This window comes from Lactuca saligna, chromosome 5, assembly GCF_052625555.1.
Source record: "Lactuca saligna cultivar CGN05327 chromosome 5, ASM5262555v1, whole genome shotgun sequence".
NCBI classification, from domain to species: Eukaryota; Viridiplantae; Streptophyta; class Magnoliopsida; order Asterales; family Asteraceae; genus Lactuca; species Lactuca saligna.
This window is the reverse complement of record NC_136421.1, coordinates 135,543,723-135,557,743: the sequence shown is the minus strand read 5'-3', so window position 1 is coordinate 135,557,743 and position 14,021 is coordinate 135,543,723. Positions and strand designations below refer to the sequence as shown.

The 14,021-nt window shown below is 33.6% G+C and overlaps 1 protein-coding gene across 2 annotated transcripts; it reads left to right on the top strand.

Moving 5' to 3' along the window:
• Positions 1-3,235: 3,235 nt before the first annotated feature.
• On the top strand, positions 3,236-8,431 carry LOC144997247 (uncharacterized). 2 transcript variants are annotated; one of them, XR_013659751.1, is made up of 15 exons: positions 3,236-3,653; positions 3,770-3,810; positions 4,242-4,334; positions 4,740-4,814; positions 5,231-5,280; positions 5,499-5,588; positions 5,805-5,861; positions 6,058-6,127; positions 6,208-6,309; positions 6,387-6,439; positions 6,773-6,932; positions 7,223-7,307; positions 7,703-7,766; positions 7,878-8,006; positions 8,088-8,224. XR_013659751.1 is itself a non-coding variant. In XM_078957109.1 (14 exons), exons 1-14 carry the CDS (start codon positions 3,359-3,361, stop codon positions 8,270-8,272), a joined length of 1,485 nt encoding a protein of 494 aa, XP_078813235.1. In that variant the 5' UTR covers positions 3,244-3,358; the 3' UTR covers positions 8,273-8,431. The 2 variants fall into 2 exon arrangements, 1 of the variants encoding a protein (XP_078813235.1); XM_078957109.1 differs by lacking the exon at positions 7,703-7,766 and having other exon boundaries at positions 3,244-3,653; positions 8,088-8,431.
• The last annotated feature ends 5,590 nt before the right edge of the window (positions 8,432-14,021 follow it).

Genomic DNA, 14,021 nt, shown 5'->3' with positions numbered 1-14,021 from the left:
CACCTCTTCTACTGCAGAGGTCTACAGATGTGGTCCGCAGACTGCAGACATTTTGTCCCAGAAAAAACAAACAGCACCTTAGCCATCTAAATCATGTTATAAGCACATAATAAGCTTTCTAACACTACTAGAAAGAGTTACTCACGTTTTGGGATAAAAACCCGAAGATCCGAGAGAGAGAAAATGACTTTTCTCTAGTTGGAAATGTGAATAATGAATGAATTTGGTTCATAATTCTATTTATAGTCCTGAGATATTTTTGGCAGAAAATATTTTTATTCCTGAAATGATCTCTAATAAAATAGAGTGTTGGAATAATAGTGTTGCACAAAACCCTAGTGCACCCACTCTCCTGATATTTCCTGAAGTGTAAACCCTGAATTACTCAAACTTACGCGAAAAAGTCTGAAAATTAACTGTGACTGCTATAACTTCTATTGAAGTGATATAGTTTGTACAAAATGGAAATTTCGGGTTGTCACATATTTTGATATTTGGACAAACAAAATAACCATTCCATCCTTGTTTGGTTAGTTTCATAGTCACCATCCTTTCCATCACATATATACGAATGTCCTCTAACATGCTTATTATTGGTTTCTTCCGGGCATCCAAAATCACACTATTAAAACTCTCTGAAAAACCATTCTCTACTGACTCACAAGAATTATGAACTCTGAAAAAAGCCAAAGACCAAGTCTTTGGATTTCTAGCCATAAGATGCACAACTGCTTTCGGATTTAATTTTCCAATCTCTTTCATAACTACATTAAACTGTGCTTCAGTTGTTGCCTTGCTCGCTTTCCAAAACAGATTTTCAAACTTGGATCCACTAAATGTCTTTCTAAAATTCGCATAGATATGTCTAGCACACTGCCTATGTTCAGCTGCTGGAAATACCTCCTTTACTGCCTCAATCAAACCCTACATAAGTCACATTAATGATTGAAATTCGAATAGCAATAACTAAATTTAGAACATGCAATAGTTTTGAACCATACCTTGTGTTCATCCGAAATTAGAACCAAAGCGTTACCATCATTCCAACATTGCAAATCTTCTGAAAGAGTTTCTAAGAACCATTTCCAATTCTCTTTGTTTTCCATAGAAACAACTGCCCAAGCAATTGGGAATATTCCATTGTTAGCATCTCTACCCACAGCACAAAGCAACTCCCCTTGACAAAAAGTTTTCAGAAAACAACCATCCAGGTTAATGATCCTCCTACATCCTCCCCTCCATCCCTCTTTTACTGAAGCAAAACATATGTATATTTTGCTGAAATAATTCTTACCATTAGGCATTGAATCAACACAAATTTTAACTGTGGATCCAGGATTTGATCTTCTAATCTCCTCACCATATGACCATAATCTTGCATAATTCTCAGCTATTGTCCCTTCAACTGGACTCAATGCATACTTCTTGGCTCTCCTACACTAACTCATACTCACGTTAATGCCAAAATCTGTTTTTACCTCCTCTCTAAGCATTCGGACGCTCATCTTTTGATTGTTATAAAATTGGTGCTTAAAGTGGGTCCCTATCCATTTGTAAGTCACAATTGATCCGAATTTGAAATTCTTTGCACAATTATGCTCACCGATCAGAGATTTTATCTGGAAAGACTTATCTTCACTCATCCAAGAACCCCAAAGCCTAAAAGTACATTTGCCATCACAGCATTTGACAAGTAATCGTCTAGTATCATTCTTAACAAAACATAATTGATAACCATTCGCGACAACATAGTTACAAAGCATGTATTTCAATTGCTTAGGACTCTCAAACCTCATACCTAAAACAAGTTCGTGCTCCTTCCAATTGAGTTTATCATTGAAAATGTTTGGCAATTCGGGATAAACATCTTCATTGTCACCCATGTCTTCTTCGAAAAACTCACTTGCACCTGCTTTCTCACCCATCTCTACCTGAATCTCATTACCCTTTATAAAAATGAGGCTTCTGGTGGTCATCCTCATCGCTATCGACATCCTCATCCTCGTCGTCATCATCGTCGCCATTCTCTACCTCATCGTTTGTGTCACCCACATCCCGATACCCTGGTGCAACTTCCTTAACCAGTCATGCACCATCAAGTACTTCTTCCTCAACGTTACCAACAAACTCGTCTTTGTGTTCATCCAACCATTCCTGTATGTTACTAGCCCCAAAATGGTCTACATACATAGGGAGTATAACACCACATTGATATGCAATTTCAATGAAGTCGTAATAATCGGGGTCATTGCAAATTAGAGTCAAACCTTTTGGAAAATCAATATCAGGTTGGCAGTAATAGAGCTTCTCACACTTTTCCCCAGTGAACCTTTCGATGAACGCAGCACACCCATCCTTGTCCATTCCTGCAAAATCCATATCCGAAAACCTCTGAGTAATTCCACCGCTGTAGTGTATGGGGTTTCTGGCGAACATTCCTTGGAAGTGGACATCTACTTGTAAGAATATGGGTTTCATGCTTGAGGATTCAAAAGCAGCTCACAAAAAAGGGTTTACCGATGAAGTGTTGAACAGTGGATGTAAAAGGGCTCTTTTATAAAGCATATACCGACATTACGAAGGAGGCAACTAATTAATGACATGACATTAGACGAAAGTCACAGTCAGCATCCGATGTGGTGTTAATAGAATGAGGTGGACTTAAAATGACCGGCTAACCCCTATAAAATTGAAATAAGGACTTAATCGACCCGACAAAGAGTAATTTGTTCACTTATTAAGCCACAAAATAAATTAAGTAGCTAAATGGGTCAACCCTAGAAACATTATAGGACTTATACATCATTTTCCCTTATCTTTACGAATTTTTAAGCCTTTCTTTAAAAATAATAACAATTAAAATTTTTCTAAATTTATAATTGAGATTTTCTAATATGTGCCCTAATGGCACATATAAGAAGTATTAATTAATCATAATTATTATTATAATTAAATGTGAAATGCATTAATTATAGAGATCATTAATGAATTTTATATTTAATTATGGTAATATTTCTTATAATTAATATGTTTAACATTTAATTATAATAATAATTACGATTAATTAATACTTATATATACTCTTAAGGCACATATTAGAAAATCCATTTATAATTTACAGATGTTATAATATTTTAGATTATATCTAATTATACCACAAGTTATATGTGAGGTATATTTGTAAACAATGTTTTCGGAGCAGCGTGCGCGGGGTTACAACCATCGGCTTAAATTCATTAGCATCTGCCGACGTGGCAAACGTATACCGTTCCCAGCTTGGCAACCACTTGGGCACTTGGTGTTAGATGCCCTCAGTTGATATTGCAGGGAAGAATGTCCAGTAATCACAAACCCTAACATGGCGGCCTTTTCTTCTCCTTCTTGCTTCCCGCCATTATCTTGCACTGATAATCACAAGCCGTTAGGATTTCCAATTTCATATCACCAACGCCGTCGTCGTCATCATCACACCAAGACATCAATTCGACTACCCCCAAGTACACCATTAGGTTTAATCAAATTCAGATGCTTCTCCTCTCAGGAGCAGCAGCAATCTTCCGAACAAAAACCAAAACTCGAAGAAGACGATGTAGAATTTGAATTCCAGAGGCTCTTCTCTAACCTTAATCGAGCTACTCTCAAAAGGGAACCTGGTATTTAATCTAATTTACATTTTTAACGAATCGCCTCTTATGAATTTCTAAACCAATTAAATGTTACGACCAATGTTTTCATACCGACTTACAGATTCTTATCCACTGCTCTCCAGGAAGTGTCACTAGTTCGATTCTTCTGGTTGCTGGCACCACTGTAACCCCTCTCTTTCTACTTAAACATGTAGCAGTTAATACTTAATAGTTATACACACATGAATAGGTGCTCAAATTACTCCTTTTGATCGACGATCATAATAGACAAAATGAATGTATGTGTGCCTTTCTGTTACGTCAAAAGGCAAGTCAGCCAGAGATATTTCATGATCCATTAACCTGCGTGAATAAAGATTCATTCCTCATAAATATGGATATATAACCACACACACACACAATAAATTGAGTTTTGTAGGGAATCCAAACATATCCTCTATCCTCTATGTATTCCTACACTTTTGAAATTTGCAGATATTTTCAATTCTACAACTAGTTTTAGATCACATAATTGACCTTTCTTTTCACCATATTATTTTCTTTCTAATCACCCAATTGCAGTTTCTTAAGTACTTAACTAAATTGTCTGAACAGGTAGGTGCTGGAATTCTTGCTATTCCTGCAGTGACTCAGGAAGCTGGGTTTTTGGCAGCTGGGATCACTTGCATTCTTTGTTGGATTTATATGGTACTTCCTGTTTTTTGTAATTGATTTGTAGATATATTTCTTTTCTCCCTAGTCTTGTTGCTTTTTCTTGTCAAAGTACATTGTTTAACAATATAGTATTTTGTACATGTAATAGGTATAGGGGTTAAATACACATTTATGTAACAACACTTCACCTTCTTCACACCAATTTATGCAACAAGTGAGTTTATCCTAATATATACAATGTCATTCCATTATACGACCAAAAGATGCAATATGTTACCAGTAACCTGTTTAACCAGTCGAAATATGGCTGCATAGTTCATGTCATTTTCATAAATTGGTAAAAGATTGAAACATTTTTGCATATAGATTGGTTAAAAAAATGAAACAATGCTGCATAAAATAAGTATTATACACTGATACAGAATTTCTCTCATGCAGGTTGTAACTGGGCTGCTAATAGCTGAAGTAAATGTAAAGACAATGTGTGAACTGGGCTCTGGTGGTGTATCATTGGTAATTTCAATAATTATTTATTAAAAGTTAAAATTTTAATCCATTCCTCAATAGAATGAAACATAACTTGTACTCTATGGTCTCTCTAATTTGACTGTACCTTAACGAGTTTGAGGTTACTGTGTAAAATATTTGAGAAAATGACTTTAGATTTGGGGAAATGGAAGGAAAAATGTATAAAGAGGAGAAATTTGCCCTGACTTTCTCTATTAAGTCACTCCATCTGCATTAAGTAAAAGAAAGAACACCCATACATAGCTTACCTGATTAAGTCTTGCTATCAAATTTACACTTGTCATTGTACCATAGGTCACTTGATCACACAAGATATATATATATATATATATATATATATATATATATATATATATATATATATATTTAATTTCATAACTATTTGCATACTTATTTTTCAGGTATCAATGGCTACAAGAACACTTGGTACTATTGGAGTTCAGATTACTTGGTAAGATGATCTGAATCTGATTATGTTAATTAGGCTACATAGTTCCAAAATTGAGTTTAGTGATTGCTTATGTTTAATGTGTTATTTATCATTATTGATTATATAGGAGTTAAAACTTAAAAGCAAGAAATAGGATTTGTAATCAGCTTCTTTTTCCTGAACTTTTGTCCTAAAGCCTTTTCATGTTTCTTTTAACAAGTAGACCATTTTTTTTGCAGCTGGTCATATATTTTTATACATTATGCCCTCCTTGTTGCGTATGTGGCTCGTTCATCAGACATCTTGACTAATATCCTTGGCATTCCAGTGTATGATTTAATCTCTCATAAACAATTTTGCATTCATATAATCTTCATGCTTTTGGATGAGATCTTTGATCTGATAACAGCACATGTCTCTTAATTCTCTACTTGATGCATATTAACAGAACACAACAAATTATATCATCATGATTTCCCATTTGTGGGTGATATTAAATTCTTTGAAATCATATAAAGAGGTCATGTATGTTGTTATGATTGCAGATGGGAATGTGCATCTCTGTTTTCAATTCTCTTGGGAAGCATTTGCTACTTTGGAAGGTGGTTATTGCCTTATCTTCATCTCTCTTCTTTCACCATATCTATACAAACAAATCATATTTGATCATTTGTTGTTAACTTTTTCATTTAGCTTTCATATGATAAGGTTAAATGCATAAATAGCAACATGCTTTCATGAAATGGTTATACAAAAGATATTCAAAAAAAAGCTCACCCTTTTTATATTTTGATGTAGCCAGCGAGTTATTGGGGCAGTTAATGGAGTTTTAGTATCTGGCATCATAATTTCCTTTTCAGCTCTAGTGGTAATTTTAATAACTTTTTTGGTAATCGTAAATCCATGGTAATAAGATTTTTCATAATTTGTTGATTGTTGATATATTAGGCAGTTGCAGGTGGAGATTTGCAGTGGGATGCTCTTTTGAAAGCTAATTTGCAAGCTATTCCCACAAGTATACCTATAATAGCACTCTCTTTTGTTTATCAGGTAATAATTTCATTTCTTACTTGACTACATATAATGTTGTTTTCCATCATGTATTTAGTAAACCGTGTTCTTTTCAGAATGTAGTGCCTGTTCTTTGTACAAATCTGGAAGGAGACCTGTCAAAAATAAGGTAATTATTTATATTTTTAATGCTCACATGGTATATGAAGATGATATCTGCCGAACTATAAGATTATTTTAGTAATGGTGTTAACAAAGTCTTTTTTTGCTTTTTCCATTGAAACAAGCGTTAAATCCGTGCTTATGTTTCACCTTTTCTCCAACTATGCAAAAAAAAGAAAGGTTTTTTAGACGACATATGTAGAAAGCCTCATTTCAATGACTTTATACATTAAGTCAGTCGTTGTTTCTGAATTAAGTAAAAAAGAGACACCTAAGTCAGAGATTAAATATTCTGAAATGTTTGGTATTATTAAAAAAAAAAAAAAAAACTTGGGTGCAGGAGTTCGATTGTTGTAGGCACTGCGATTCCCCTTGGCCTGTTTCTTGTTTGGAATGGTGTTATTCTTGGAACAATCACAATCACTAATCCTGAAACAGGCATGGATCATAAGCTTGCTGATCCATTGCAACAATTGCTAGCTACTAATGGAGTTGTTGGGGTCAGTAATTACTAATTAATAATAACTACTAAATGCAAGAAATACCAACCTACTTTCATTTATTTCTATTACAGCATTGTATTTTCACATTTTTTATTATATCTTAATGCTCTATTCAGTTATAGCATTGAGAATTGCTTTGTATATGGATGACATTGCTCTTATTGGGGGATATTTTTCAAAGTATGATGCTATGATAAATAAATCAATGAAAGTATGTTGCTATTTCTTGCATTTAACCCTTACTAGATTTATTCCTCACATTTCACCATCCAAATGATACTATGCAGCCGATCGTTGGGGCATTCTCACTTCTTGCCATTGCAACTTCTTATATTGGATTTGTTTTGGGCCTTTCTGACTTCCTATCTGACTGTCAGTTTCTTCTTCATGATAATCTTTGCACCAAAATTACTATTTAATTGTTTTTATTGAAATTACCCGCTTACTTTCTAAAAAACAACGAGATTCTATTATCTTATAACCACTCCGGCATGCTTTTTGTCAAGTTATAGCAATGTGCTTTCATTTATTTGCTTATTATAGCATCCTACTGTCATTTCTTTGTTGTACTTTGAAGTTTTTCTACTGCATTGTACTTTCATTATTTAGCATATTAGGTCATTATACTTGGAAAAACCTAGGGTGAAAATTCCATTGTACTTTGTTGAAATTGCTATAATTAAGTATATTTTTTACTTCATAGAAATACAAGTAAGATGCTTTAATAAACAAATCAACGAAAGTACATTGCTATTTCTTGCATTCAGTTTTGGCCACAGGAGATGAAACAAGCGTTTACCTAGGTCTGTCTTGTTCCACCTTTTTGGCTGGGTATAATTTTTGTTCAATTAACATCAGTCTCAATGCACGCCAAAAACATTTACCTTTTTTTAGTTGATTTAGATTAGTTAATTGTGTGTTTTTTTTTTCATGTGTTTACAGTGTTGAAACTTCCATCTGATAGAAGCAGACCACTTCCGTACTTGCTGACATTGTTTCCACCACTAATACTGTCGTTGGTAGACCCTGACATATTTTTCAAAGCATTGGATTTTGCTGGAACTTATGGAGGTATGTAGTTATTTGGATATATGATGATTTATATATCAAGTGAAAAGGAAACAAGAGGTTGGTTGCATGATGTTTGTGTAGTTCTGGTGCTGTTTGGTGTTGTTCCTGCTGCAATGTCTTGGTCAGACAGATACTCAAATACAAGTATTTGTTTAAATCTTCCAGAGCTGGTACCTGGTGGTAGGTTGACTCTTTCTTTAGTAATCGGAGGTGCAGGATATGTTATCATTTCAGAACTAATCCATAACTTCTTCATGCCTACCTGAACCTCAAATTCCTGTCAATTTTTTGATGGATGTCCCAAACATGGATTCCAGATTTCTGAGCACCACACATTTCTGTTTCCAGTGTTTTGTTGGGGTGTGTTTGATATATTATATGGACTCTGATTCTGGCTATTTCTAAAGGAATTTACATCTTCTGTACATATGTCCCTTTTCTTTGAATTATTATTGAAATATACTTGAAGTCAGCATTATAAGGTCATCCGTTATACCCATCACATACCATATATGTGGTGGGTGCCACATTCCCCTACCACTAACACACCACTCCCCCTCATTATTTTAATTAAATTTAATTCAAAAATTCATATAATTGTTTTTTTAAATACTAATTTTCATTAATTTAAAATACTAAATTACATTAATTAAAAACTACATTAAGTAAAATGGAAAAAAAAAAAATAATAATAATAATAATAATTCCAAAACTAAAAATTGCATTAACTAAAATAAAAAAGCAATAAAAGTAACATTAAGAATTAAAAGGCTAAAAATATCAACCTTTCTAATTTGTATTTTTTTAAGAAGGTTATTCCATTTTGGAGAATTCTTCAATTTTAGCCAAGCTTTGATATGTCTAAAACGTTGATGATTTGTGTTTTCATATTGCTCCATGACCACATTAACCGGATCGATATCGGTTTCGTGTATGTTGTTTACAACAAAGTTGTAAATTCCATTCAACTCAGAACATTTGGGCCTCATATCATGCCACTTCAAGGGCCTCATATCGTGCCACTTCAAGCATATTTCATCAACATTTTAAATTGCACAACCCATTAAACTATGAAAAACACTTTCAACATTTATCCAAAAAGAACTGGAAGTAGTTTTACCAGCATCGTTTTCCGAAACTGTCACCCATGCTTGTGCTAATTTCTCTTCTTCCTCTTCTGACCATTTCTTATTTTTGGGTGGCATAGTTTTTGAAGGATCAAACAACAAAAATGTATCTAAGGGGGAGAAGAATTGTATGAAAATAAGAAGATGAGTTGTATTTATAGGTGAATGTTGAAGAAATAGAAAAGAAGTCGTTCGGAGGGGAAGAAAGTGGTCAAACAAGATTTAATGCAAGAAATTAAACTATTGGCCGTTTGGGTTCGTTATCAGGAGCACGGAGGGCCATGATCACGACCCACCATGAACCACCGGGGTGGTGTGCACGGTCATTGTTCGTGGCCACCTAGACCACGACCCACTTCGTGGTCACCATACCCGTAGGCCTAAGTTCTAGATTGAAAATTTATGACAAGATAACTCATCGCTTTTATTTTTCAAGTTCAAACTTCCTTACTTTCAGAAACTTAAATATTTCATTTATCTTTGCTTCATTTAGGATGTGTTAAATACACTCTTGAAGGAAACCAAAACCGCAAACCTGACACAACACGACAACCCGACACAAAATTAGTAGGTTTGGGTAAGAGATTTGACACATTTACGACATCACACAGAAATTAAACGGGTTAGGTTGGGGTCAAGATTTTCAACTCGAATATGACTTGTTTAGTTATATATATTTTTATAAATTTAATAGTTTTATAAATATATTATATATTATAGCCTTTTAGTGGACCGAATTCAAGAATTAAAATTAAAATTCAAACTTTTGAAGTAATTTAATTTTACTCATGATCACCACCTATCCCCTTTGCTCCCTCACTCTAGTTCTTTCCATTTTTCCTTCTAACTAACTATGAATTTTATCATTTCACCTCCCAACTCCAGTCTCTAGTGTTTCACTTTTACTTTTTCATCTCCCCGTCTCCTATTTTTCTAACCTTTAAAATGTTTCAACCTGACATGACAACAAATTTATAAGGTCTAAAAATTAACCCGAAACTTGGCACGAAAATAAACAGGCTGACATTATACGATACAATAATTAAACATGTTAGGTTCTGGTCGAACCATATCAATCTGTTTAGAGAAATTAAATTGTCTCCTACCTTTTATGCCTATAATTATTCATATCCAATAAAATATTGACAAATCACCGTTCAATTTAATTTTATTTGATATATTCCTAATATAGCCTTAATGAGTTAGTTAAAAAAATATGAAATGATGGCACTTGTCATAATTTGATTGGGTAGGAACATTTGTAGACATAAAAAGTAGGAAGTAATTTAATTTCTCATCCGTTTAATGTCTTGACACAACGACACGACACACATTTGTCAAGATCTAACCACAACCTATTTAAATATTACACATGAATCATATATATCCAGATTTTAAAGTGAAAATTCATATTTTTTAATTACAGAAAATAATGATTTTCCAATATCTACAAACTTAATTACTTTTTATAAACTTTTTTTATTATTAATATTGATTTGGGAATACAGTTTTGTGATGGTTGGTCAAAGACCATGTGTAACTACAAAACTAAACTTGGTACCTTTAAATATTGATTGTAAAAATTGGACCATGTGTAACTACAAAACTAAACTTGGTACCTTTAAATATTGATTGTAAAAATTGGTCTTTATGAGTAATTGGTTCGATTTGAATACTATAATTTTCAAACGCATGTTAAAAGGAAATGCTTTAAAAACAAAAACATATACGATCAAAAAAACATGAATAAAGTGTTAGAGGGATAGGGTTTATGTTGGAGATCTGGATACCCCTTGGATCGTGTGAATACTTTCTGAACTAATATTTCTATCATATGTCTAGGTTGTAAGAAATTCAGCCTAGGATAATCCAAAAGAACACTTGCGAATCTAGACACATAAATCATAAACCAAATTGCTAGAAGGATTATATGTTCAATTGAAGAAGAAGAAGAAGAAGAAGAAGAGAGCTAATGAAATCTGTGTGTCTCTTCTCATAGAGAAGAGTTGTTTATATAATAAATGAAATTAGTGTTTTCCTCTTAGAGTTGGCCATCATGGGTTGCTTTGGAAGCAAGTCAGGGTAATCCGGATTTTAATGAGGATTTAGGGTTTCCAAAATTAATGCATTTCATCAGTTTTACCATAATCACCCTCAAAAATTCGTTTTTCCCACTATGTTTCCAAAACTGATGAATTTCGTCAGTTTTACAAGCTGGACCCCAGCCATGGACGCTACTAGGTAGGGAAAATCTAAGAAAAAATCAATGTTCTAAATAACGTAAGGCGTAACTTGGCGGCAATGTCAAGCTTCAAACTTTTTCGAGCCTTGGCGAGCCACGTTGTTTGTAAGGCGTGACTTAAAGCAATAATTTTGTATATAATTAATATTTTTATATGTATTTTCAACTATTATTCATTTTTATACATATATATGAGTTAAGGCGGTGTTTTGGTAAAACTTGATAGTATGTACAAGCCTTGGAGCCTTGGCGGAGCCATGAAGAGTTTTTTAGAACCTTGGAAAAACTCAAACTATTATCCACCAATGCTCGAAAAAACCATTATATTATTTTTGTGTACGATAAAACCATTTTATTTGTCGAACAAACTACTGTTTCGTTACTGGAAAATCTTTGATAGCCGGTTACGCAACATTTTTTACATCAAAAAAACCCAACCTGTTATCTTCTAATGCTCAAAAAAACCATTATTTATTTTTTGTATAAAAAAACATTTTATTCTCCGATTATGTACAATAAAACCCTTTTATGTTATGATTTTATACAATAGACAAAATTGCAAAAATGGTCCCTGTGGTATGCATTTTTTTGGGGTTTCAGTCCAAACCTCGACTTTTTTGGATTCATAGTCCTTTTGGCCTAGTTTTACATAGAAATGGTCCCTCGACTTAACTTCCGTTAAGTTATTGCTGTTAACTCCCTCATGTGCATCTCACATGAGGGTATATTTTTCTTTTCACATATAAATGACCATTTTTACACCTAAAAATATATATCTTTTTTTTAATATTAATTAATACTTATTTATTTATTTTAATAATTAAAAAATAAAAAAGGTCTCTCTCTCTCTCTCTCTCTCTCTCTCTCTCTCTCTCTCTCTCTCGTACATCGTCTTCTACATAGTAACTAAACCCACCGTCTTCTACATTGTAACTCATACATACACATACATACTCTAAAAATCGATTATGCAAATCATTTTTTATTTTGTTTATGAGCCAGACTAACACCAACCACATCAATCATCCCACCACACCTGTTGTGAATCGGATTTCAAGATCATACATTTTCTTCTTCGCGAGGGTATATATTGTTTTGTTTTATACATGCTTGTGAGGAGGGTGATGCTCTGTTATGGATAATCGATTCAGAAGGGAATGAAAAGAACCTGAAATGTTTCATCAAAAGTGCAGAGAAATGCCAAACCTTCCAGCCAACTAGATAGAGCAGGAATCAAACCTCATATAAGATCTCTATAAGCTCATCAACTGCAAGAGTTTTAGAGAGAGAAAGACTAACTTGTTTCTATAAGATTTTGGGTTTTGGAGATATACTGGTCCGTTTTCATAGTTTTTTACATACATCTGAATTCCAAAATTTATGCTCCTAAATGAGGATCAGAGGATTTCGTTTTGCCCAGATTTATATGATCTTACAATTCTTCGTTTTTCTCCAGAATAGGAGGTTCGGTTCAGCAACAGTCAATCGATGGATGATTGGATGGGGATAATCTCCAAACCATCTTACCCATTTTCCTTTCTCTGATTCCAAACCCCAACCCTTCCTTTGCATCTCCTTCTTCTTTAGAATCAATAATTGTGGAGATTTGGGGTTTTAATTTCAAAGGTGTGCATTACAGGACCATCAATCAAAACACCGCCAGAAGATGTAATGCACCGAGATGGAGGTGAATCCAGTGACGATTTCAAAGGGAAACACCGAATCTGAATCTCCGTCGATGGAAGATGCTTGGGGGTGATGAAAGGGGATTTTTAAATAGAGAGATGCGGGGTTGTGGTGGTCAAATGAGTCTCTAAACAAATGTCGTATATCCTCTACTATACCATTTTGTTCTTGTTGGATATTAATGGTGGATGGGGATTATCGATTTATTTGGGGAGAGAAGAGAGAGAGAGAGAGAGAGAGAGAGAGAGAGAGAGAGAGAGAGAGAGAGAGAGAGAGAGAGAAAGAGAGAGAGGCCTTTTTTATTTTTTAATTATTAAAATAAATAAATATGTATTAATTAATATTTATATATATATATATATATATATATATATATATATATATATATATATATATATATATATATATATTAGGTGCAAAAATGATCCTTTATATGTGCAAAGACAAATATACCCTCGTGTGAGATGCACATGAGGGGGTTAACAACAATAACTTAACGGAAGTTAAGTCGAGGGACCATTTCTACGTACAAACTAGGCCAAAAGGACCATGAATCCAAAAAAGTCGAGGTTTGGACTGAAACCCCCAAAAAATGCATACCACAGGGACCATTTTTGCAATTTTGTCTATACAATAAAACATTTATACCCCCTTTATGCCCCATATGTGATAACGTTGGTATGAATTTGGTTGAATAAATGATTAATTATCAATTTTTTGTTCACTTGTTACATTTAGTGAATACTATGTTAATGGAATTTCATAAAAAAATCACATGCCTAATTTGATGAATTGTAGAATTGTGTTGGTTAATACGTAGTGGGTTTAGGGTAGTAAATAATATTTTACCGAAAACCTTATATGGATACGTTATGGTGCATATATATATTTTTAAAAGAGGACACATAGAGAAGAGCTTAAATCATTGTGTTGTAAGCCGCCTAGCGTATCTAGAAGATC

Bases quoted from the DNA above. Each gene is read 5' to 3' on its own strand.
- LOC144997247 (XM_078957109.1), top strand. From the start codon at position 3,359: ATGGCGGCCTTTTCTTCTCCTTCTTGCTTCCCGCCATTATCTTGCACT. The intron at 5,281-5,498 runs GTAAGATGATCT...TTTTTTTTGCAG, and splicing joins ATTGGAGTTCAGATTACTTG to CTGGTCATATATTTTTATAC. The intron at 6,933-7,222 runs GTCAGTAATTAC...GATACTATGCAG, and splicing joins CTACTAATGGAGTTGTTGGG to CCGATCGTTGGGGCATTCTC.